This window comes from Oryza sativa, chromosome 1, assembly GCF_034140825.1.
Source record: "Oryza sativa Japonica Group chromosome 1, ASM3414082v1".
Classification (NCBI taxonomy): Eukaryota; Viridiplantae; Streptophyta; class Magnoliopsida; order Poales; family Poaceae; genus Oryza; species Oryza sativa.
The window spans coordinates 14265337-14290387 of NC_089035.1; the positions used below are offsets into that span (position 1 = coordinate 14265337).

The following is a 25051-nucleotide window of genomic DNA, read 5'->3' on the forward strand; positions in this document are numbered from 1 at the left end:
ACGGTTTTGCTTTCTCTATCTGCGCTACCATAACTATCCTCTTTTGTTGCAGGATTAGTTTGTAAGTTACAATTTATTTTAGGACTAAAATAAAAAAAATACAATCACATCCTAACTCGTAGAGCATATGCCTTACTTCCTCCGTCCCAGAAAAGTTGCCATTTCACCGCCCCCAAATTGTCCCAGAAAACATGTCGTTGTACTGCTGTAGAGAGAAGTGGTGGGCCCCTCCGTATACGTGGAAGTGGAACAGGAAAAAAGGAGTTTTTTTATTTTTTGCGCTAATACAGTAATCGATCTTATCCTCTCGCTCTTGCCCCCATCCGCCCCCAATCTCGACTCGTTCGCCGCTCACCCCCCTCCCACCGCGCTTCGCGCCGATCCCCAATCTCCATCGCTCTCCATCGCCGCCCACACGATCCCCAATCTTCCCCATCCTGATTCGGTTCCTCCATCATCCCCAACCCTAATCCCCACTCTTTCCCACCTCGATTCTGTTCCTATGTTGCACTGAACTTCAATCCCCAATCCCTAGCCTCCTCACCTCGCCTCTCCCCTCCACAGTCGGCGTGGGCGCATGACAATGGTGCGGCCGGCGCACGACGATTCACTGCCCCTTTCAGCTTTGGTGGTCACAGCTCGCCTGGTCAGAAGGGCCGCACCCAAGCGGAGGGTGGCAGAACTGGACATCCAAGCACAACAGGCAAGTGGAGGAAGGCGAGGTGGATGTAGGCGAGCTATTTATGCAAGTGGAGGAAGGTGAGGTGGATGTAGGCGCCGTAGGAACTATACTTGTGGTGTCTTTTTCTAATTTTCCATTCATACTCTTCTCAAGCAACCTTGCATAAATAGCTCGCCTTTCTATGTTTGTCAAATCTCTTGACTGACTTCGCTCATTTCCATTTGCATGTTGAACCTCATGTGAGTTGGGTAACTCCTCTACATCAAAGACAACATTTACAGCATCAGCGTACACTCCATAGTCTTGAAGGTAGTTCTCCAAGGCTTCCAGCTCAAGTTGCAAAGCATCATCACCATCTACAAATTATTTCAAATGGTAAGTTCATGTGCGCTAATCAGATTGTGCACATTTATTTAATTTTATGAAATCAAGACTTTATACAACCTTTAACTGCTAAAAAAGTCATGAACTTTACCTTCAACTTGTTGTTGTTCCTCATATACATGTGCATTGACATGCAGGTCGTGCTCCATGTGTTTGTGATCATAAGCTGTCAAAATCACATGCTGGTTAGTGCACTTGATCTTGCCTACTTGAGTCAGTTTTCATGGCAATGTGCTTTCTGCTTTTGTAATTGTGTAACTCTGTGTTTACAAAAAAAAAAAGAAAGTTATATTTTATATGTGTCAAAATTACATGCTAGTTACTGAAAAATCTGAAATCATTCCTATGCTGAATGATAGAAGATATCAAATGTTATATTTATTACCATTGCAGTCTTATATTTATTTCCCATAAATAATTTACGTTGCTGGTTTTAGTCTGAATATTGTGATGTATCTCCCAAAAAAAGTATTTTGATATAGCTATGCACGTGCTTTGCCATTCAATTCCTTTCCAATATTTAACAATAGTTATTGCAAACATACTTGTCTATTGTACTATAGTTTCTCTCTGTTGTGAGGCAGAAACTCTGCAAAAATGATATTTGGGGTGGTTGATAGGCTCACCAGTTTGTATGGGCAGTAATTGTTTTTATAAAAAAGACAATTTTGGGTCTAAAGTTATGTTTTCTCCACATAATTTTCATATAACAGTGATATGGTTCAACCCCTAACTCTTTTCATATGGGCATTAAGTTGCTACTTTTCTTTTTTTTTGCAGGAAATTTATTTGCAAGACTTCTCCACAATTGCTTCCCAAGGTAATGTTCACGCTTTCAAATCTGTACTGTTCATTCACCTATGCAAGTATAAATTTGTATTTGATGCTGTAGGAAATAGCTCACCAAGTCACAATCTAGTTTCAGTAGTTTAGTTTAATGTGTCTGTATAACATTGGAACCCAGGCCCATGCATCTTTTTATTAGTTATGTTGACTGATCAGTTCATGGGATATCTTCAGATGGAGGAAAGTGTGAGGAAAAGTTTTCATGGCATCAACAGTTGTTCCACTAAGAAAAACATTATCTATTCACATGTATATTTACAGTTTTGTGTTTACCAGAAATTAAATGATGAGTATAACCTAATCCTGTCATTTTAGTCTTCATTTTAGATAAGAACTCTTTATTGAATGCAAAACTGAAATGGAGCAGTCTACACAATATTATGTTTGCCTTGGAAACTAAAGCCTTGAATCAAAGGCTGTAAATCAAGTTACCTAGATGTATTTGTTCTTCTTCTTCTGTAACCTCAAAGTTGAGATCAAAAGGATGTAGGTTGAGATCAAAAACATGTAGAGCATGTACATGTGCCTGCCACTCAACTTGATCAAGGTTATCTCCTTGGCCAGCAGCAAGTCTTCCATCTTCTTCCATATCAGCTTCTCCTCCATTGAGGTTAGGTAAAGCTCCTCCATCTCCTTCCTCTTCTGGTGCTAAATTGAGATATGTAACCATTTTCATATGTGTGGTGTTGGATTGGATTACAGGGAGATGAGTGAATTGAGATGAAGTAAAAGATGGTCTTCAGGACTGTGGGTTGGAGTGTAGGGAGATGGAATGGATTGAGATGAAGAATGGATGGTCTCTTCAGGGCTTATGGAATATGGAAGGACAGAACTAGGCGCGAAAGCATCCTTAATTGGTTGATTCAAATGTTTGAATTAGGCTAATGATTGCTTTCTCCTGTATTGTCATTGTGGCCTTGGCGCCATTTTACCTCTGTAAATCCCACGTGGCATTCAGTATGTGGTTGATTCATTTTTTTACTGCAATAGTTGTAATTATGTGAAACATTCTGGGCTGTATTCAAATGGGAGCTGAATCTAATAATTGAGGGTAATTTAGTCATTTGTGCTGAACACTAATTTGTGTGTGATTCCTTAAACGACACCTTTTCTCGGACGGAGGAAGTATTATTTGTTAAAAGATAAATTAATCTTATAGACATACATTTTGTACCAATACAAAATTTGAGTACTTGCAAGATTAGTTTGTAAATTACAATTTACTTTAGGACTAAAATAAAAAAACAATCACATCCTAACTCTGTTTGTGAGCGATGATGTAGCAGTTTTTAGTTTTGTTTTTGTCTGCTCTCCCCTTACCGAAGGGAAGGCTATACAATCATCTGGAACGCCTATGGTTTGATTGGATGGGACGGTTAGAATTTGTTGTATTTCTCAATCCAATGGTGATGAATTAATGTATGACGTGGCTCATCTTAGGTGACATCTCAATATTAACTTTTCACTATTGTAGATACCACAATTAGGCTATTACTTCTTATCGCAGAGGTCTGAACCTGTCTAAATCCTTATCTCATAACCCATCCACTTTCTTTCTTGTGCGCTACCCCCTTTTCATATTGCCAAATTCTAGTTTCGACAGTTGGCGCGCTAGGTAGAGGGAGTGTAAAGTTTTTCGCTAACTAGTGTAATGGGATCTATGTCATGCATCAACGACTTCGCCTTCCATCCAGGGTAGGCGTATCGCTTCGGCAGCATCAATTTCATCACAGATGAATTTGGCAAGATCTCTCTTCTCGACTCGGATTCGAACCAGTCGGGATGAGACAATCTCTCGGCTCCGTTCGGCCTCCCAAATGCCGCTGAGATCTACTCCAAGGCTTTCTCCCTCGAGGTGGCTTCAAACCACTCGGGAGGGATCGCATCCACAACATCTTTTTCTCCATCAAGTTTTTATCAAGAAATGCCTGAATATCCTCCGGTAACCATGTGACTTTCGCCCTCCCTCGCAGCAATGTTTGGATCAAGATCGCCTTCCCTCCGTAGGTCCCGATCTAATCTAGCCTCGACTAAGATTGGATCCAGCTCCAGAGAGGTCGGTGTCCTACTTCAGCCACTCGGGTTATGCTCGCCAACTACCTTAGCTCCTCATAAGACAGCTTCTACGACGACACTGAGATCGGAGATGGATCTGACTTCGACGACGACTATACTCCACTTCTCATTGGGGTCTTCATAGCTAATGCCGAAACTGACACCCAGATAGCAGCATGTCTCGTGGATGAAGAAACAGTCAAAGTGGAGCAAGAACAACGAACCCGGAGAGAACAAAAGGAGCTCTTACACCGAGAAGAAGAAGAACGCAAACGAAAGGAGGACAAAAATCGAGTTGGCCGATGCTGGACGCATGGTTCGAGATCTCATAGGTGAAACTGATGTAGACAACACCAATTTTTTTCTTACGCATCAGCAGAATGCTGTCAGGGCGGTAACCCCCGTCAACACTCTACTCAACGCACACTTTACTCAACGCAGGACTGCAGGAGCCCCGGCCCATGTGACGCCTATCCTTAACAAGGTGAAAACCATGGGCGCGGCCAACATCCCCGACGGTGAAGGAGGCAGTCGACGGGCTACTGAATCTACAGCTCAAACGCCTGCCGGCAACCGCCTACCACATCTCCAACCAAGAGAATATCGAGAGCCCGGGCGCAGCAGGACAAACTCCCGTGCACCTCACGGGGACAGGAGACGACAAGACCAGTCGGTTCACTCGCCAGCCAGCAACAACAGTCGCCTCCCTCCACACAATAGGGATTGTCGTGCAGATTCCAACTATCATGCCGACCTCAGAGATACCCTAAAGTTGATTTTGTAGTCTCTAAATATTTAGTTTATTTTATGGCATTTTCATTTGAATAGCTCGGCTACTGTCATGCTGAGGTTCTACAACGATACAACTGCTGCGCAAAATCTTTTGATCTAATACACGTAAGGAAAGATCCTCCAAGGCACAAGCTTGCAATATTCTACCCAGATCTCCTTGTACTTCTCTGAGCACCTTGCTTCGTCCCTTCGTTCCCTCCATATCAGCAAAATGAACAGGTATGTTGGGTAGAAGTATGGGATCACCGAACTGCACTAAAAGGGTTTAAGATTTAGGGTTTATGAGAATCAAATTGAATAAGAGAGTTGTTTCCAAAGATCATCATCACCTGGTTCCACAGGGTAAGCTAAATGAAAGAGCTAGCAGTATATCCCCAAGATAATTACAGTGCCTTGCAATTCCCCTGTATTGCGTGAAAAGGGGATTTCATTATTTCACATTGTAAAGAGTATTTAAGAAGCATGACTATTATAAAGGAAGAAAGGGACATGCAAAGCTCAAATAGCCAAACATAACTATTCAAGCTTTTTTTAGAACTACAAAATTGTTGATTAATACCGATATAGGTACACCGTACACTACCCAAACTTGTCGCAGCTGTGATAAACATCATTTTACACTAAATCCTGACTTGTGCGTTAGCTGCCTACCTACTCACCTACATTTTCTCTACTAGTATGTTTTTTTTTCCTTTTCTTTCGCAACTCACCAGCACCAGCTAAATCTTTAGGCAACGAGTATACAGACTAGAGCAGAAGATTAGTATGTTAGGCTATTGGAACATTCAACAGCACACACTTCAGAACTCAGTATTTATGGACCAAGCAGTTAATAAAGGAGAAAACATGCATGAGCTCCATAAGATGCATCCATCTTACCAGTAGCCAGATACAAGTAGCTTTCCCCCGACAAGTTTGGGAGTTTTACCCCAAATAAGAGCTTTAGGGCTCTTCTTGAAGACATGTTTTTGTTTATTGGCTCCTCTGAACACAAGATAGCTGTGGATGGGAAAAAAAACATTTTTTAAAGAGATTAGAATGCAATAAACAGGCCATATATCATATAATCAAACAACAGGTTCTGGTAACATAGGAAGAGTACCCAATAACAAAAATGAAGCAGTTAACTGTAGCAGCCAAAAGGGACAGCTCCACATTGTTTCTCAAAAGCCACCATCCCTGGTCATCACCGTTAAAAAAATTAATTAATATCTTGAATGTCAACCACCTGACTTACTAACAAAAGAGGCATGCATGCTTTTAGTTGACTTGTAAACGTGATAAAGCTTGGAATTAATTAAATATATGAACATAATTCTGATCCATGAATGGTAATCCGACTAAAACAGCGACATGGGTCAAACTTAGCAATTGCAGAACTAAAAATGTATGGATGCACACCTGAATGGTGAAGGTAAACGGAATGAACACTAGATCACCAAAAACCAGCATGAAGCCCAGCCTTTCCGCAATAATGTCCCATCTGGAAATTACGAAAAAAAATCAACTGTACAGAAAAACAATGAGGTATGAACTTCGTCCTTGCTGATCGTCGCGTGCATTTAAGATGATCATTCAGGCACACTGGACTGATATTCGCATATCTTTATATTAGAGGACTAAATGATATACTTACGTTGAAGTCATGAGTTCTTCATGAACGAAGTAATCTACAATATACCACTGCATAAAGAAGCATAACTAGTATCATGAACAATGGATATGATGATCAAAAGAAGAAATGGCCATGTCCAATACCGCACAAAAGAATTGGTAGAGAATGACTGAAAGATTGGCTGAACCAGCTAGGTAGCTCTTTGCAAACAAAGATAGGTTGATAAATAACCATGCCATCATCCCAGCTCTCACAAAAAAGAACCTGCAAACAAGGTGAACTTTAGTGGATGATGAATAAAAAAATGAAAAGAAAATGTTATGTAGCACATCTAAAATCATGTGCAATTCTAATGTGCTTTTGCCCACCCAGAAATAAAGGCCTACATGTCTTACTATTCTCAATCAGGTGGGACGAAACAAATAGCTGTGACAGGGTAAACTCAAATTTCAGCCGAGCCTAACATTCTTGAAGAGCTTATGCGCTCAACAACACTACTTCCTCTTTTAGAACCAGTCAACTGCACAATAAACAAGTGTTGCATTCGAACCAACTTGGCATTGTGCATAGATTATATGCATGAAATAATTCAATGGGTATATTATAGAACTAATCAATTTGCTATGGCATATAAATAATAGGAAATGAATAAATACTTGCACTGGAAGCGATAAGCCAATAGCACAATTCTCACAATAATCATGCTGCTATTTAAATATTGAACGTCATATCCAAAATGGAGCAACAAGACAGAGACATTGCTGACATACTTGAGGTCAACTCCCATGAAATGAGGATTCAGCTGCACTCCCAACCACCTAGTAGACAAAGTGATCAACATAACAACAGTATTAACTAATATGATTAATGCGGAGGATAGTTTCCTGGACTTCTGAAGATGACTAATTGAAAATGAGACACATAAGCTTCGAATTGGTAAATTTTCGAAGTTGGAATGGCAAGAACTAATGAAATATCTCGAGTGCAAAAGAGATGCTAGACGTTAATTTTCACTCATTATGATGTTTTTACAATAAAATATAGAGTTTCTTAGAAGTACCAATCTTGTATGAAATTCCCACTGACATGCGGTTTCAAGGAAGAACTTTTATGATGGGACCTTAATCCTGAATAATACAGTAAGAAAGTAACCTGAAAGACAAGCATGAAATGAGTTAATGAAAAGAACTAAAATGATTTTTGACCATATGTTAGTGAACACTAAACGCCAACAGTGTAATGGCGCTGACAAATTTTCGTTGACAGCAAAACTAGTAGGAAGATTTCATTGTGTATATCATCCTTTTTTGTTATTTCTTACAAATTCTAGACATGTCCAGTGTGACTAATTCCTTTGCTAAATTTTAGCTGTACCAAATCATAGAGGTAGTAATTAGGGCTGAAACATCAAACATGTCGTTGGCCGTTTAAGGTCAATTTATTTTTCTTCTAAATTAGTTATGTTTATTTGGTGGTTAAATTTAGATTATTCTGATTTGCACCTAATTTTAAGTCTGTAACTTCATTAACAAATATAGTACATATGAAAGAAGTAGGGAGGTCAGATGGGTGATGCCACCTACGATAACACTAAAAATGAAGGTTGCAGACAACAGCTCTATTCCACGGTCAGCTATGACCTGCAATCATAAGCAAACGAGATGTTGATCAATTGATAAAGGGGCTCGTTGCACGTCACCAAATGCTTATTTCAACCTACAAATAGCAGTTGAAGGAAGCAACTCAAAGCATGGTATAGGAGGCTGAGGGAGTAAGCAAGCTCACCGTAGGGGACATCCATCCCATGTAGACACCGAGCGCAGAGAGCACCAGCAAGAGGAGGAGCGAGACCAAACCTGCACGGGTCACGCACGAACACACGCATGAGATGGCTAAAAAGCACAGAAAGGAAGGCATGGAAAAGCGTAGAAGCAGGGCTAGTGCGGCGGCGGCGGTACCATTGCAGCGGTAGTGGAGGCGGGACGAGTCCGGGAGGACGGCTCCGGGGACAAGCTTGCCAGGGAGGACAGCGCCAGCGGTGGCAAGGTAGCCTAGGTAGGAGAATAGCACCACCACCTGCAGAGAATGGAGCAAAAAATTCCAATCCAGGAGCTGTCGATGGATGTACGGGTGCCGGATGAGGAAGGAGTACGCACCGCACTCCACGAGGGCACCAGTGAAGCGGCGAGTGCGGTGGCGTCCATCTCCAGCGGCGAAGGCAAAGGGATCTCAACGGCGCTCCCTAGTTCACTCTGCGCGAGCAGAGCCAAATAGTTTAAGGCCCACCGGCCTAACAGCGTGATTTGGATTTATTCTATTCTACTAGTAAGTGCCCGTGCTAACGCTACAGTAAAATTTGATATTGCAAATAAAACACCTAAAAGATATAGCATAGAACCACTGAACTGACGTGCAATGCACGTTTCACACCTTATATATCATAGTAATTATATAAAGGCACTCATAATTCATTGCATTTTCCCGCATATATATCACACAAATATGCATTGTCTACATCGTGTACATAACCAGCTTCTCTTCACCCATAATTAATTCAAGGCAAAATTTACTACGAGGCATCAAAAAACGTGTAATTAGCCGGTGGGCACCGTAAGATCGCGAATTTGCTGTAGGGCACCACCAAAAAGTGGTAATTAGCTGGTAGACACTCGGGGCATTATTTTATTATTTCCGGAGGAAAAGAGGTGAGAGAATGTTCAAATTGCCGAGAATGCCCCCGGTGGCGCACCACGTTATCCCGACTGGCTCCGGTCGAGCCGACCCGGCCGCACCACCGCCACGTCCATGCCCTCCTTGCCGCCGCGCATCGTGAACACCATCACCCACTCCTCGCCGCAGCACGACGCGACGCCGTCCATGAAGCTCAGCACCCTCGCCTCCGCGTCCCCGTCGCCCTGCAGGAACCGAGATCGAGATCCTCCACGAGGATGAGAGACCGCGGTCCGCGTCCCCACCGCCCTGCAGGAACTGGTCAAGATCCTCCACAAGGATGAGAGACCGCGGGGTGGTGTGCAGGAGCAGCGCGCGGAGGTCGTCGATGCCGGCGCGGGAGAGATCGATGTCGTGGCCCAAGAACCGCGCCGACGCCCACCTCGGCGTCCTGGTGCTCCCATCCACGCCGGTGTTGGCGAACAGGTGCAGCTCGCGTCGCTGAAGCTCCGTCCCATCGGCGACGAACTCGACGTGCTGCAGGTAGGGCTGCAGCACGTGCGTCCGGTCATGGCGGCGCACTCGCAGCACTAGCACCTCGTCCCGGTTGGTCCATGCGAGGCGCGCGCCGAGGAATACACATCCATCACATAGGGAGAAGTCGGGCCCCAGCTGCAGGGAGAAGCCGCCGTTGGTCCTTGACGCGGACTACAGCACGGAGGTGGCGTCGGCGTTCTCAAGCGATGGCAGCGCCGCCATGTATTGTGCCGCTTTGCAGAACAGCGCGGCGGCAAGGAGGGCGAGGACGCAGCAGTGGTGCGGCCGGGTCGGCTCGACCAGACCCAGTCGGGATAACGTGGTGCGCCACCGGGGGCATTCTCGGCAATTCAAAAATTCTCTCACCTCTTTTCCTCTGGAAATAATAAAATAATGGCCAAAGTGTCTACCAGCTAATTACCACTTTTTGGTGGTGTCCTACAGCAAATTCGCGATCTTACGGTGATCACCCGCTATTACACATTTTTTTGATGTCTTGTAGCAAATTTTGCCTTAATTCAAATGTACCCCTCTTGATCTACAATTAAAATAACGTTCAATGGCCTCCAATGAGTTTATATCTCCTGCCATGCAACCAGCAGAAATTTATATGGTCTGCAAAACACTGAAGTTTATATCTCTTTCACTTCCAGAAAAGTGGATGTCACACCAGTATCCCAGAGAATTTTCATTAGAACAGTGTTCAACATGGTTGCCTTAATTGAACTTAAAAAAGGAGATAGCTAGTGTGAACATTCTGGAAACACCAGTAACATACCAATGATGGTGCAGATTTAGTGAGCGTGTCCAAAATTGTTTCCTTGCCTATATAGAATTAGTAAAAACATACAGTCCAAAAACTTTGTTGTTCTCTTATCAGCAATTGTAGGTGTCTAATATGGAAAGCTGCTATCTGATACTAGCCTGAATGGGATAATTTTGCTAAATATGCATGTAAGCTATAGAAAATTGTGTTGATCAGTACAGCAAGGGCATTAAAATCTGAAAGCTAAGGAAGACATTTGTACGAGGAATCAAGATTTCAATCAGTTCAGCTTGAACAACTTAATGTACATTAAATATTGAGGAAAATAAAATGTCTAATAAGCATAAAAAAGGCATAGACGACACAATCTAAATCATTGGGAATAACGGACCAACCAGAGAAACTGAAATTTCTTAAGGCATCTTTGGGATGGTTCCACTCCTACATTCCAGACAAACCAAATAGGGGCCTTACAAAATTTCTACTTTAGCCATATCAAATCATTGAAGAAAATTATGTCCAAATAAAAGTTACATAAATTTTCTAGATATAATCATTTAAGAAAAAAATGCATCAGCACTTCAGGCATGCCTGTGCTAGCTAATCCTTGAAATTTACCAGTTTTCGTAGGTGAGCTCCCAGGTTTCCTCTCTAAGAGATATTACCAAAAAAGGATTGCAGGAAAACAACAGCTTCAGGGCAGAACATCTTAGTTTTTTCTAGTAGCCCGCAATGAACGTTTTGTGGGTAAAAATAAAATGACTATTAGCATCTGCGAAAGAGGAGAAAAAGGAAATTCATGTCTAGAGGAAGAATTTAGCTAATAGTTTTTCACCATTTATAAAAGAATTGAAATCAGACAACTGCAGCAAGAGAATCTGAGACGGAGGACTCATAATCCTAACATATCGCCCCCAGATAAAATTTCACTAAATCTCATCGAGCTTATCTCAAAAACATACATTGCTTCTATGCTGCAACAATAAATCCTTAAGATCTGCAAATTGGATGAGCTGAACAACCAATCTGCTTTTGTTTTCTTAGAATGTAATATATCACCAAACAGAAAACAACAGATTAATATTATAATACATAAATAGAAGCATTTTTTTCTTAGAATAATAAGTGTACATAATTCCTAACCATAGATAGTAAGCAAACTTAAATCTGACCATTTTTCAGATATAAATAATTATTCTCCCCAAACATGCATACTTTCCTGCCAAAGATATTATGTGCCTCAAGGATAGAAGAAATTTGGATACTATGACATGGTGATTGGTGAATAAAACAATGACCAGAGTATCACACTATCACTACAAAACAAATGTAATAATTGCAGGTTTAGCCCATGAACAGGAAGGTAGCATCGTTACAAAGAGATTATAGTGAGGCACAGAGAAATGTATGCTCGAATTACTGCAGATTAAAGCAGCATTCATACAGGATTGTATAAATCTGAAGCATTCACATAGGTTTCTATAAATCTATGAGTAAGCCAACATAATCTAGAATGGCTCACCTATTGCCAAGAGATTGGTGAGGGGGGCAATGAGGTTGTCGTCCGCGGTGAGGTTGGCCCACCTGATGCCCTGTTGATGTTTCTGTTCAAGTGAACATGTGGATTAACACTTAGGAAATGAACATGACCTGAGACTCATCCATTTTGTACATGTGTTCAGATTAAAATGTTTTAAAAGGCATGCCCAATCATAAATACATTCATAGGGATATGGAAATCTTAAAATGAAATATATAGCAACATTATCTGTATCGTTTCTACTGAATATGTTCAAAAATATCTTACAAGTAATTAAATGATCTCTTTACGGGCATATCTATGGCTAGAGTAAACCAAAATACGCTTCGAAAATTATTTATACTGAAAACAGCCAAAGTGGTAAACACATTATGCAAATCAGACTGACACAACGATAATTATTTTGATGTACATAGCAACGAAAAATCTGATGGGGACAGAGCGTCGAAAATTCTTACAACACAAAAGGGATGCACAATTGCACATGCCCTTACCATAAAATTGTGCCACCAAGAACTGCTTGTACACTTCTCAATCAGGTTCTGTCTCCTTGATGGATCACTCCATAATTTGCAGTGTATCCCCTGATTATGATTGATCGTTCCGTAAAAAAGAAAAGTACATGTAGCCTTTAAATGTGATGAAACTGATATACATGGTTCAGAGACGAGCTTAGGGCCTGTTTGGCACAGCTCCAGCTTCAGCTCCACCCCTCCTGGAGCTGGAGCTCAGCCAAACAGTTTCAGCTCCACCAAAACTGGGAGTGGAGTTGGGTGGAGCTCTCTCACAAAATGTACTAGAGTTGTGGAGCTGGGTTTAGGCAGCTCCACAACTCCACTCCAGACTCAACTCCTGGAGTTATATATAGGAGTTGGAGCTGTACCAAACAGGCCCTTAATAAAACTCTCTACAAAAGCTACCAAACTCCATGATCACAAAAGGCAGTTGGCAGTGAACTAATCACAATGATGTCTACATTTCAGTCAAACAGTATGGAGCTTGAAACTACACATGTTGAAATGCAAGGTTGAGGCAAGGGAAATCCATCAGATCATAGACGGGGAATACATGGGCCCATTTTTCTGGATTCAGTACTTGCTACATGCAGAGAAAGGATCAAGTCGTGCATAGCATAACTTGACTGCATTGGAAGTTTTGTATACTGTGAGAATAATTTTGAGGACTCTGTAGAGGCAGTTACCGACTGAAATTAAAACTGATTACTCCAAATCTACGTAGCTTATTAATTTGCTTAGGATTACAAACGAGACGGGATTGAAGGGGCGTGTGCTTCAGATTAATTTTCCGTGTCGAATTGAATCTTAGCAGCAGGGGCGGATCCAAATTGGTTAACGCAAACAAATAAACTAACTAACTATGAGAAGAGCATCATCCAGATCTAGAACAGAAGCTATAGTTACTGCAAGAAAAAAAATGGGTGGGATCTAGAGAGATGAATGAGAAAGAGGATGTGGATGCTCACCGGGATGCAGCAGATCGACGACGCCCCTCCCCTGCTTTGCTCGGAGCGGAGGCGGCTATGCGGGCGGCGGTGGCTGCGAAGGAGAGGGGGCGGCGCAGACTGATGCAAAAGATTGAAAGAGCAGGGAGGGGCGCGCGATTTTGGGTTTTTGGGGAGGGGGGCGGTGGCGTTGACGGGTGCGGGAGAGGGATCCAGATCCTCAGCATTGGAGAAGCTAATGCAGAGGGTGGCATTAGCTACAATCTTATCCGTCCATCATCATCCAACGGCGGTAGTTTCTTTTTCTCTTCGATACTGGTACCAGAAACAAAAGTCTTCGCCGGTGACCACAAATCCTCTGCCAAATCCTGGCCATCCATCTGAGAGGGAATGGCTGCGATTGCTTTTTCTTATTCCATTTTACTTCCTCCGTCCCTAAATATTTGACGCTGTTGACTTTTTCTAATATGTTTGACCGTTCATCTTATTAAAAAAATTAAGTAATTATTAATTTTTTTTCTATCGTTTGATTCATTGTTAAATGTACTTTTATATATACATATATACTTTTATATATACATATAGTTTTACATATTTCATAAAATTTTTTAAATAAGACGAATGATCAAATATATTTTAAAAAGTCAACGGCATCAAATATTTATGGATGGAGGGAGTATCGATTTCCTCGAATCGCTGGCTCGTGAAGTATGTTGCATCGCCGGCGCTGCAGAAGCTATGGATGAACGAAAATCATGGCGTTGTGCTGGATATTAAAGGGTTGGCCTGCGGCGCGAACCGCACTACGGATAAGCACCGAGAGAACCGAACGTTGCATGCGCTATTGCTTCATTTTCTTTCAATAATCATGAGCTCGGTGCTACTCTCAGCTTCTCATGGTGGTGATAATATAGGTCAAGGGAAGAGGCGCAGCGGTTTAGATCGCCAAAGCGGACTCATTGCCGTTGTTGCGCTTGCGTTGCTGTGGTCACCGGTGAGGAGGACTTGTTTGTTTCTGGTACCAGTATCGAAGGGAAAAAGAAGCTGCAGCCGTTGGATGATGATGGACGGATAGGATTGGAGCTAATGCCACCCTCTGCATTAGCTTCTCCAATGCAGAGGATCTGGATCCGCGGGAGAGTGGGAGCGATCTGGGGTGGGGGCACAGTGGAAAAAACCGGACTAGACATGCGGTTCAACCCAAAAAAATCGAAACTACTACCTCCGTCCTAAAATGTAGCTATTTCTAGCACAATACTTTATCCCAAAATGAAGCTATTTTTCTACCTACCTTCTCCTCTCAACCAATCACAACCATTCTTTTTCACCTACTTTCTCTTTTCAACCAATCACACACATTCTTCAATTATTCTCACCTACTTTTTTAATACCCGTGCCAACCTCAAAAATACTTACATTTTGGGACGGAGGAAGTATAGGTCTTCCCTATTAGGTTGAAAAGAAAGACCGGACATGCATTTGTCCCGCTCGGCCAATAAACCATCACCAGTCACACCGGACAAAGCCACAACAATCTTGAGATGGGCCTTGATGTGGCCCAATTAGTCTGCCAAGAGCACGTCATTGTGTTTTGGTTGTCAAAAAACCAGAGAAAATATGCTTCACTACGAGGGTCTATTTGGTAAAGCTCTAGCTCCTAAATTTAGCTCCAGGAATTAGGTCTGGAGTGAAGTTGTGGAGGTGCCTAAACCCAGCTCCACCTTTCTAGTTCGTTTTGTGAGAGAGCTCCACCCAACTCCACTCCCACTTTATGTGGAGCTGAAACTGTTTGGCTGGAGCTGGAGCCGTGCCAAAATTGGCCTATATGGTAGGCGCCGCCAACCTCAACCCAAGATCATGGGGTATGTCTTATCCATAACCTTGACACAAGGAATGTGTGGACGAGAATGATCGATGAAGAGATAAGGTTGGCTCCTAAGGAGGATATGTGTATCAGGTACCCACACAACCTGCATATCTGACTAGAGATAGGAGGTGGGCCGGATCCATGCATTATATAATAGAGTAGAACTCGGTCGCATATGTTGCCTTGTGTATGGCAGAGCCTATAGCCCTGATTTAGTACTATCATCATGTAATAGACTAGAAAACTAATATTGTACTTAGCTAGGTTTTCCTCTTTGTAGCTCTGTCCCCAACCTATATAAGGTGAGCAAGGAGCCCTCCCTCAACATAAACACAAGAACTAGACCGTCAGATCAATATACACCCGGCGGAAAGATATTTCTCAGCTTGAAATTCTCTTTAGAGGCTTTGCAAAGCCTATCATTAATAATGGATGCTCTGTAAGTTTTTGGCATGATATGTATAATGGAAAGGTTTTTGCTCACTCCTTCCCAACACTCTTTTCCTTCGCAAAGCACAAATTGGACACAGTTGCTCAGCATCATTCAAGGTCAGTTGATGATCAGTTCTTTCTTCCTCTATCAGTTCAAGCATTTGAAGAATATAAAGTTTTCCTAAATGATGTTACCCAAATCTCTTTGAACTCCATGGTGGATAAATGGACATACATCTTGGGTAATGATCTTTATTCTTCTCATAAATTCTATAAGCTGTCATTTTGGTCCATATAGCCAACAGTAACCCTCCCATGGATCTGGTCCAGCAAAGTATACATGAAGATTAAAGTCTTTGCCTGGTTGCTGTTCCTAGATAGAGTTAATACGAGAGATTTGTTGGAAAGAAGACATTGCAAACCGCCAAATGTTCCTGTTACTTGTGTTTTATGCTCCCTGGGTTTGCGAGAAACTAGAGAGCATTTATTTTTTCAGTGCCCTTTTGCAATTACTTGCTGGAACACAATTGGTTTTTTCTTGGGACACTACACAGGAATTTCATCAAATGCTGCAATCTCACAGGAGTGCCAGACCTCATCTTTCGTGCTTTATGGAGATCTTTCTTGTGGCTTGTTGGTTGTTATGGAAGCAAAGGAATGATTTAATCTTTAAGCATATACAATCTTATGTTCGGAGATGGAAATCTAATCTCAAGGAGGAGCTAAGTCTACATTTACTTAAACTTAGGATAGCTGATAGACCTATTTTGCAAACATGGATTGACGTCTTGTAATTTTTCTTGCTTGTACAGCTTTCTTTCCTTTTTATATATAAAATTTAACCGTGGGGGCTTCCCCCACTGTTTCCCGGTCAAAAAAAAAACACCCGGTGGATACAATCCCCAAATGAGAGTACGGTATTACCTCTCATTGAAAGGGCCTGAATCTATCTAAATCCTTGTCTTTTATGTCTGGACAGACGTATTTAGCCTAATGTGGAGAAGCGGCCCACAAGTCGCCCACGCGAAGGCGGCTCAGGTGCAAACGCAAGCCGCCGCCGCCACCCACCCTCCTCCCCTCTCTCTGCCTCGCCGCCGCCGGACAACCGTGCGAGGAGCCGGGATGGTGGCGGCGGGGCCATACCACGGCGACGCATTGTCTTTGGCGCGAGGGAGGCGGGGCAGAGCATGGCGAGCCGTGCGGAGTGCGGCGTGCCGGTAGTCCTAGGGGCGCTCGATGGCGAGGGAGGACGGGGATCCAGCACCACGGTGGCCAAATCCGGTGCTCTCGCGGCCGGATGTGGTCGCGCGGCTTAGGGCTGCGGCCGAAGGCCGTCGGCGGCAGCGGTGGCGAGGGGAGGACTGCCGCCCGCTTAGCGTCGGAGCCTCTTTCCGGCCTGGTGGTGTGTGCGAGGAGGGGTCGTGGGGTGGTGGACTGGGCTAGCTGATGGCTGAGGAGATGATGTGGTGGCTCGGCAACGGTTGTTGTGTGGGGTGGTGGTGGCAATGGATGGAAATCGCCGGCGAAAGCCTTGCTTAGCCTTAGCTGGCGTGATGACGGCGACATCCTTTGACGTCGTTCCCTTCTTGGAGGCATCATTCTTGTCACGCCCGGAATTTCTATCCAAAATTCCAAACGCTTACATGTGTGTGAACCCTCGTCCAGGAATCAGCCGAGGCACACAATAACAAATTGATAATAGAGTACAATTATTACTCTAATTAATAAGCGAATAAAATGTCATTACAGAGGTAGATAGTTCCTCTCAATCAATAAAGATCTAAGCAGCGGAAAAATAAGATAAACGGCGCAGACGGCTCCACTCCACAGGCAGCTTGACTAGGGCTACACCTAATCCTCCACACCATCAGCATCACTGTAGAACTCTTCCTCTGATGAAGGATTGCAAGGTGAGTATATGACATACTCAGCAAGCCACGCAGCAAATATGCAAGTGCACAAGGATACCAAAGAATGGCATAATATAGGGCTCATTTGCAAAAGCAGCATTTAGCAAACATTTGAGAATTATAAAACAGTAGAGTAATTAATCATCAACTTTAATCAACACTAAACAGCACACCCATGCTGCTCAGGCCCAACCATTCTGAACAACCATACCCGGCTGTACAGATCTATCTCCAAACCAGGAATATACCATTCCAAACTAGGAGCTAAACAAATTATTACCAGTTATAGCATCTTTTATTATGGTGAGAAGTGTGGAACTAATCACGAAAGACATTGTTAGACCCGCCCATAACCGCGGGCACGGCTATTCGAATAGTTTTACTCTGGCCAGAGGTGTACCACTGTACCCACAAGACACAGCCCCACAACATGTCACCATGTGCCTCAATACCACCACGGTACCTCGGAAAGGAGCTATGACAGTACCTCTTGCACAACACAATCTACCACAGCGCACCATTCCTGGATCATAATCACCCCCTTATAAACAAGGCATGGACTCCCCAGCGACCCCCGTGGGCTTATCTCCACCACTTCTCAGTCTGGTGCTCCGCAATGAACCATGCTATACAAAAGGTAAAGCCGTTGCCCACGCTGGCTTGTGGTTGGCACGGTTAATATTTCACAACCGAAACTCGTGAACCGGTCCTTAATTGTCATGAGCACGACTCTCAAAACCATGTGCTCACAACCCACCATTATCAAGTTTTAGTTAGCAAGTAATTAATTAACCAATCACGATTGACCATCGTGAACTATCATTAAGCCATCATTAAATAATAGTGAGTCATAAGTTATTCCAAGAGTGTGCTAATGTTTCTAAGTATGGCTAAGCAATCATATCTAATATCTAGCTGAACCAATATATATAGCCCAACTAGTCAAGTTATAATAACCCAAGGTATCAAGGAATAAAGTAATCAATGCAAACAGGCCATAACAAAGGAATAGATTCACACCACCCAGTGACATTCGAAAATAAATGCACAGTTCAAATAAATAGAGAATTTAAATATAGGATCAACATGCTCAAAGGATTGTGTTTAGGATCTGTGTGACTTGCCTTGCTGGCCTTGGAACTCTTCAAATTCTTCTCCTGCGAAAACGGACTCTCCGGAAACGTCGGAATCTAAACAGAAAAGTGCAAAAACACCAAAACAGCACATAAACAAGCATGAACAGTACATTTGGATATTTTTAACATGTAGATCTCAATTTTAGAAAAATTTAGAGACTTGAACCAACTAAATCCGAGCTAAGATGAATTAGTTATGAATTTTTAAAGATTAAATCGGATTAAAACACTTATATGGATTTTAATTGAATTATGACGCAATAATGAATTATTTTTGAAAAGGAAAAAGGGGTTTATTGCGCCAGCGGCTAGGGTTTGCGGTGGACCGGGTGCACGGCAGCGGCTCACGGAAACGAACGGCCGAGATCGATCCTATCCAAAACGGACGGCCAAGATCCAACGGTCCACGACCGGGCCACGGGGAACGACGACGATGACGTCAGCGGTGACGTCACCACCGGCGGCGGCTCGGGCGTGCATGCTCGCCGGCGAACGACGGCGCGGCGGCGCGAACGGAGAGTGTAACGCCCCGATTTTCGTTCGGGTTTAAAAATCAATTAATAATACATTTTCTAGAAATTAAATAAAAGTTAAATCAATTTATCCAAGTGAAATGTTGGGAGAATTAAAATTTTCCCTTAAAAATCATTGGCCGGGAATATTTTGTAATATTCTTTGTGCCCTAATGTACTCTCCGGAATTTTCCGTGAATTTTCGGAGCTCGAGAAATAGTTTTAATAGCACAAAGGTCATTGCATCAATTTAAATAAAAAGAAAACAAAATAAACTTCCCCTTCCTCCCTTTCGGGCTCGGCCCAAAATCCTCTCTCCTTCCCCTCCCGCGGCCCGGCTTGCCTCCCCTTTTTGGCGCAAGTCTGTTTTTCGTCCCTCCCGGCCTCCCCTCTCACTCAGGCCGACAGGTGGGACCCGTGGACCCCACCTGTCATCCCCAACCTCCGGCCAGCTCCAACCGCCGCCCACGCCGCCCACTCCCTCCGCCGATCCCGCACCTCCCCTCGTCCCAACCGGCGTGGACCCGAGACCCCTTCCACCTCGCGACCACATCCCGCCCCACTCCCCCTCTCTCCCCGCGGGAATCAACGCCACGCCGAGCCGCCACACCCCCACGACGCCGCCCCACTTCCCCTCGAAATCCGCCGCTCCCCGGCCCTCTCCTCGCCCCCTTGAGCTATAAAATCAATCCCCGTGGACTCCTCTTCCTTTTTCCCCGTTTTCCCGAGTCCCCCACGCCCTCTACCGAGCTCTCCACGCCGATCCCCTTCGCCGCCGCTCGCCGGCGATCTCCAGCCGCCCGCCACCGCCGCTCCCGTCGCTGCCGCGCTGCGCCGCCACCACCTATAGCATCACACCACCCCACCGCACCCCGGCATCCACTCCATCTCCCTCCTCCACCGCCGGAACCACCTTCCCATCGCGAGGCCGAGCCACTACCGCCACACACCGCCTTCAGCCGGCCGCTGCCGCTGCGTTAGTCGTCGCCGCACCTCGCCGCTTGCGCCGTCGGCAACGCCGTGCCAAGCTCTACCCCGGCCTCCGCTCCGTTTCCCCATTCCACCACCGCAACCACCCTTCCACCGTGCATCCCGAGCCACCTCCACCATACGCCGCCTCCAGCCGTGTGCCACCGTCGCCTTAGCCGCCGCCGCGTCGCTCCGTCTTCACCTCTCGCCTCGCAGCGCCGTGCAGCACCTCGGTCACCGTTGTTCATCGCCGGAAACCCACCGGAACGTGGTACCTCTCGGTCGCCGGTGAGCCCCACCATTCCTCTCCTCTCTGGCGTGGTATTCTCGCCGCTCCGGTCGCCTATTTCCCTCCCTAACCGCTCCAATAATTTCCCTAGGTCCTGCCGGCCCTCGGCCGCGGCTCCGCCATGGTCGGGCGTCGTCGGACCGCCGTTCCCGTCGCCTCCCGTGTCGGCCGCCGCCATCCTTTCCGCCGCCGGTCGCCTCCCCATGGTCGTCCCGTCGCCGGCGCTCCTCGGTGAGGACCCCCTTCATCTCCTTTCCCTTTCCCCTCTTTTCGTCGCCTCCCGTGCGTGCCGTCGCGCCGGTGGTCGTCGCCGGCGACCATCGGGCCGTGCGCCGTCGCTCCCGGCCGGCCGACCGGTGAGCTGGCTCCCGCTCGCCCGTGGCCGCCCGATCCTCCTTCGGGGCGATCTGGGCCGTCCACGTGGCCTTCCCGTGCCGCCCGCGTCGGTGCCTCTGTGGCGCCACGTCGGCGCCACCTCCGCTAGCCGTCCGTCGTGGCCGCCACGTGTCTGCCACGTGGTGCGCCCGCGGACCAGCGCATGCGTGGACTCGGTCCACGGTGCGCCCGCCACCCGTGAGTCACCGTCAGGTGGGGCCCGCTTGCCGGCGCCACCTCTCCCCCGTCGGATGACGTCATAATTGATTTAAATTGCGCAATAAATCGGTAATAATTCTAGAAATTCATTAAAATGGCTCAAAACCTTCTAAAATTCATATCTAATTCATTCGAACTCCGAATTGAGCCATTCAACTTGCAAAATTCATCTAAAATTGAGCTCTACATGTTTGTTTACTTTTTATGTACTGTTTTCTTGGTGTTTATTAGAGTTTTTCCTCGTTTTGCGTGCCAGCGTGTAGTTTCCGTCGTTTCGGAAGTCCGCGGTCGCGAGGAAAAGAGTTCAGAAGATCAAAGTGAAGAAGCAAGGCAAGTCACACATTCTCCTTGAGCATGTTGATCCCAATTTATAAATGTTTTACCGTTTACAAATAAATATGCATGTTTTGCTAATTACATGGGATCAGGGTTTTCCTATCTGCTCGCTTGCGCCATGTTTACTTGATATCTGTTCTTTGTCAACCTTGGGTAATAAATTGACTAGCTTGTGTTACTTATGTGACCTAGCTAGAACTATATGCTTAGCCATGCTTAATTACCACTAGCTCAGTCGATGGGATAATTGCAGTATTAGACATTCTAGTATCTTGTTGAGCTGCGTGCTCGAGACATCTGGCCATGTTTTATGGTCGTAATTATCCAACTAAAATGCGACTGAATGGTGGGCTGTGGATGCATGGTTTTGCGAGTCGCACCCATAGCAATTAAGGACCGGTTCACGGGAAACCCTGGAAGACTTACAGCGCTTGCCACAAGCGGGAATGGGTAACTGCTTGATCTGAAGTATAGCTCGACCCTTTCCTAGGCACCGGTGGCGAGGGTGGGCGTGATGGAGTTGGGTCGGCCGGGGTGTCCGGTTGTCCAGCTGCCGGATTCACCGCGGCGCAAGAGGGGACCGCCCACTGCCTTTTGAGGGGTGGGGGTGAAACCTTAGCGTGGTGTGGATGGTTAGGGGAGGGTTATGCGAAGGGTCTCGTCACAATCACTCGACATGGTGACGTGTGCATCATGGGCACATGATGACGCGGTGACATGTCGGTGGGTTGTGTCTTGTGGGTACAGTTGTGCACCTCTGGCCAGAGTAAAACTATTCGAATAGCCGTGCCCGCGGTTATGGGCGATCGACCAGATTCACCGTGATTAGTCTCACACCTAATAAATCGACCCAATGCACTGTAGTACAGGTGGGTTGGTTGGGCCTGTTCAACGTGGTGTAGCGTTGATCAGTGGAGATTTAATATTACTTTAATTACTCAACAGTTTTACTGTTTTGCTCAATAAAATGTTTTACAACCGCCTTTATGCAAATAGCCACAAACCGTCCTTGTGTTCCCCCTTGCACGTCTGCATCGTTGGTGTGGCTTGCTGAGTACGGTGGTTGTACTCAGCCTTGCTATTATTCCCCCTTTTCAGAAGTGTAGTGCTTCTGAGCTGAAGATGGAGTTAGAGGACCAAGGCTCAGACCCCAGTTGAGTTTTGCCTGTGGAGTGGAGCTGAAGCCCCGCTAGGATCGCCTTTTTCCGCTGCTGCTGCTTTTGTTTCGGTGTGAGGACTAAGTGCCTCTTCTGTAAGTGTTTTACGCTTTATTTACGTTTGGAACTGTTTATTACTTGTCGTTTTGTGTACCCTGGCTGGTCCTGGACAGGGATTTAATACACAAAATAGTCTGGAAATTTGGGCTAAATTTCTGGGCGTGACAGAGAGCACCCACGGGTAGCGGACGGCACAGCAAACTCACCGGTGACCAAAGCAACGGCGGAAGATCAACGGACGGCGACGGCGTCGAGGAAGAAGTGGCGGCGACCTTCGGCTTGACGACGACGGCGGTGTTCCGGCGGTCGATAGCGACGGCGGAGGGGCGGACGAGGACGGCGACGCGACGGCGACCACGATGGCGACCTCCCCAAGCGACGGCGACGACTGGAGCGACGGCGGCGCACGGCTGGAGCGGCGGCGACGACGGCGGCGTGAGGTCTCACGGGGCTAGGGCGCTACCGACGGCGAGAGACGAAAGCAAGGGTGGCGACGGGTAGCGGCGGGCTTGGGGGTCCTTATATAGGGGTTGGAAGGCGGCGGCGAAGGCCCATGGCGACCGGTGACGGCGAAGGAAAGTCTAGGGTTCGGAGGAGAGAGATCGATCCGAATCGAACTCGAATCCACGGATTTCCAAACGATTTTAGCCGACGATTCCAAAAGAGAAAAGATAGAGGGGATCCCGAAGATCATTTCCCCTCTAGTGATTTCACCGGAAACGGAAAGGGGTGGCCGAATTTGGAAGGAGACGACGGCAGCGCGGCGCTAGGGTTCGGGCGGCGGGCGGCCGGAGGAAGACGACAGGCCTGATAGGTGGGCCCCACCTGTCAGCGGGCGGACACGCGCGCGGGCGGCTGCTGCCGGACTGGGCCGACTGGGCCGAGGGAGAGAGAGAGAGGTTTTGGGCCGACTTTCGGCCCAAAGCCAAAAGAGGATTTTAAAAACCTTTTTCAATTTAAATTATTCATGAAATGCAATTCCATTTATTAAAAATACTTCCTTAGCTCAAATAAATCCCAGAAAAATCTAGGAATTATAGAATTAAGCAAAGTATTTAATGAAATTTTATCTGGCCCCATTTTATATTGGAATTTATTAATTAAAATTAGATCTTCTCTTCTAGGTTTTTAAAATAAATTCTAATAATTCCAATTAAACAACAATTTATATATTTAGGATTTTTAGGGTGTGACAGTTCTGGCGTTTTCTCCGTCGCTACCAATCTCCAGGTGAAAACCGTGTTTCGGTTTCCGGACGGACGGTGGCAGTGTTTCACGTCATATCCTTCATGGGGGCATCGTCTTGGAGAACCTTATCTTTGCATCGATTGCTGTTGGCGGACTCCTGTGTCGGCTCAAAGCACTAGTGCCTAGGTTTTGGCAAGGCCTTCTCCATCTTGGCTCCTTTCTTGTATTAGTGGCATCCAACTTCTTCGTTTGTCTCTGTCAGGTGGAGTTGGAGCTGCTACGTCGTTGGGGTGCGATGATGCTTGGCAACGATAACATTTGCAGTTTCTCTTGGGATGTTGGTGTTGCCAGTGCAAGTTTTGGCGCCTCAGGGGCTTTGGCTGATGTCCAAAGTGTGAGCTTGGTGTTGTTTTGCTCGTTTTGGCGGTGCCTCCAATGATGTTGTGATTGCCATGGAGTCGGAGCTGATGGGTCGCTAGGCGGCAAGCTCGACAACGATGACATGTGCCTTGTGATGTGAAAGTTGTGTGCCGCTTCTTTAGCTTATCGACGTCAATGTTCGCCTTTGGATTCCGCTATGGTAGTTATGCTAGAGTTGTGTGGTGCTCTGTGTGCTGTGTGGTTTGTACCGGTCGTGGTTGAGGGACTTGGCGAGTCTCTACTCGCCGAGAGGTTTTTTTTTCCTATAACCCATCTAGGTTTTTACTCCTGCTTAATTGAAATATAATTGGCAGTTCTCTTGCCGGTTTAGTTTTTTAAAAAGAACTTTTATGTCTTATGCGCTATCCTTTTTATCATTGTCGATTTTCAGAATCGACAACTCCCTGCTAGTCACGTGTCTCTGGGTAGGCTGTGTTCAGTGGTGGGTGTTGGGAACCCATCTCCCATGCACGGAAAATGGAGCGGTCCATTAGCGCGTGATTAATTAAGTATTAGCTAATTTTTTTTCAAAAATGGATCAATATGATTTTTGAAGCAACTTTCGTATAAAAACTTTTTTTTGTAAAAAAACGCACCGTTTAGTAGTTTGAAAAGCATGCACACGGAAAATGAGAGGGGAGAGTTGGGAAAATAGACTTCCGAACACACCCTAAGGAACATTGGATTGAAAGCGGCTAGACGTGTGCGGGTGCGAGCGCCTGATACTTGGGCTCAGATCACGGGAATTTAACTATTGGCCACTTTTAGATTGGGCATTATCCAAATGCCCCTTTTAAGTTTGTACATTTTTTTTGCCCCTCTTATAAGATGC

General features: G+C 45.4%; 2 protein-coding genes and 1 long non-coding RNA gene across 11 annotated transcripts; 2 read left to right on the top strand and 1 right to left on the bottom strand.

Annotated features, from left to right (window-relative positions):
• Positions 1-283: 283 nt before the first annotated feature.
• LOC107281141 (uncharacterized) lies at positions 284-2975 on the top strand. 6 transcript variants are annotated; one of them, XM_015785024.3, is made up of 6 exons: positions 284-759; positions 927-1057; positions 1204-1251; positions 1847-1886; positions 2480-2527; positions 2615-2975. In XM_015785024.3, the coding sequence occupies exons 1-6, from the start codon at positions 578-580 to the stop codon at positions 2634-2636; spliced, it is 471 nt and encodes a 156-aa protein (XP_015640510.1). In that variant the 5' UTR covers positions 284-577; the 3' UTR covers positions 2637-2975. The 6 variants fall into 6 exon arrangements, 2 of the variants coding, with proteins under 2 accessions (XP_015640510.1, XP_015640518.1); XM_015785032.3 differs by having other exon boundaries at positions 2480-2522; XR_001546276.3 differs by having other exon boundaries at positions 285-759; positions 2396-2527.
• Positions 2976-4743: 1768 nt separating this feature from the next.
• Positions 4744-13492, bottom strand: LOC9270556 (delta(14)-sterol reductase). Of its 4 annotated transcripts, none has more exons than XM_015762582.3 (16): positions 13371-13492; positions 12382-12471; positions 11870-11951; positions 8531-8626; positions 8333-8450; positions 8160-8230; positions 7958-8014; positions 7435-7526; positions 7145-7192; positions 6518-6638; positions 6396-6442; positions 6161-6242; positions 5862-5938; positions 5639-5758; positions 5089-5163; positions 4744-5009 (listed from the first exon to the last, which is right to left on the bottom strand). In XM_015762582.3, exons 4-16 carry the CDS (start codon positions 8576-8578, stop codon positions 4856-4858), a joined length of 1110 nt encoding a protein of 369 aa, XP_015618068.1. In that variant the 5' UTR covers positions 8579-8626; positions 11870-11951; positions 12382-12471; positions 13371-13492; the 3' UTR covers positions 4744-4855. The 4 variants fall into 4 exon arrangements, with proteins under 4 accessions (XP_015618068.1, XP_015618217.1, XP_015618142.1 ...); XM_015762731.3 differs by having other exon boundaries at positions 4744-5014; XM_015762656.3 differs by lacking the exon at positions 12382-12471.
• Positions 13493-19578: 6086 nt separating this feature from the next.
• On the top strand, positions 19579-23568 carry LOC107281736 (uncharacterized). Its single transcript, XR_001547499.3, has 4 exons — positions 19579-20463; positions 20556-20695; positions 21315-21388; positions 22493-23568. It is a non-coding gene; the product is annotated as an uncharacterized lncRNA (long non-coding RNA).
• Positions 23569-25051: the final 1483 nt, after the last annotated feature.

Coding starts and splice junctions, on each gene's coding strand:
- LOC107281141 (XM_015785024.3), top strand. CDS start 578: ATGACAATGGTGCGGCCGGCGCACGACGATTCACTGCCCCTTTCAGCT. Junction 1,058..1,203: donor TCTACAAATTATTTCAAATG/GTAAGTTCATGT, acceptor ATTGACATGCAG/GTCGTGCTCCATGTGTTTGT. Junction 2,528..2,614: donor TTCTCCTCCATTGAGGTTAG/GTAAAGCTCCTC, acceptor ATTGGATTACAG/GGAGATGAGTGAATTGAGAT.
- LOC9270556 (XM_015762656.3), bottom strand. CDS start 8,578: ATGGACGCCACCGCACTCGCCGCTTCACTGGTGCCCTCGTGGAGTGCG. Junction 8,231..8,332: donor CCTCCACTACCGCTGCAATG/GTACCGCCGCCG, acceptor TGACCCGTGCAG/GTTTGGTCTCGCTCCTCCTC. Junction 8,015..8,159: donor TGGGATGGATGTCCCCTACG/GTGAGCTTGCTT, acceptor TTATGATTGCAG/GTCATAGCTGACCGTGGAAT.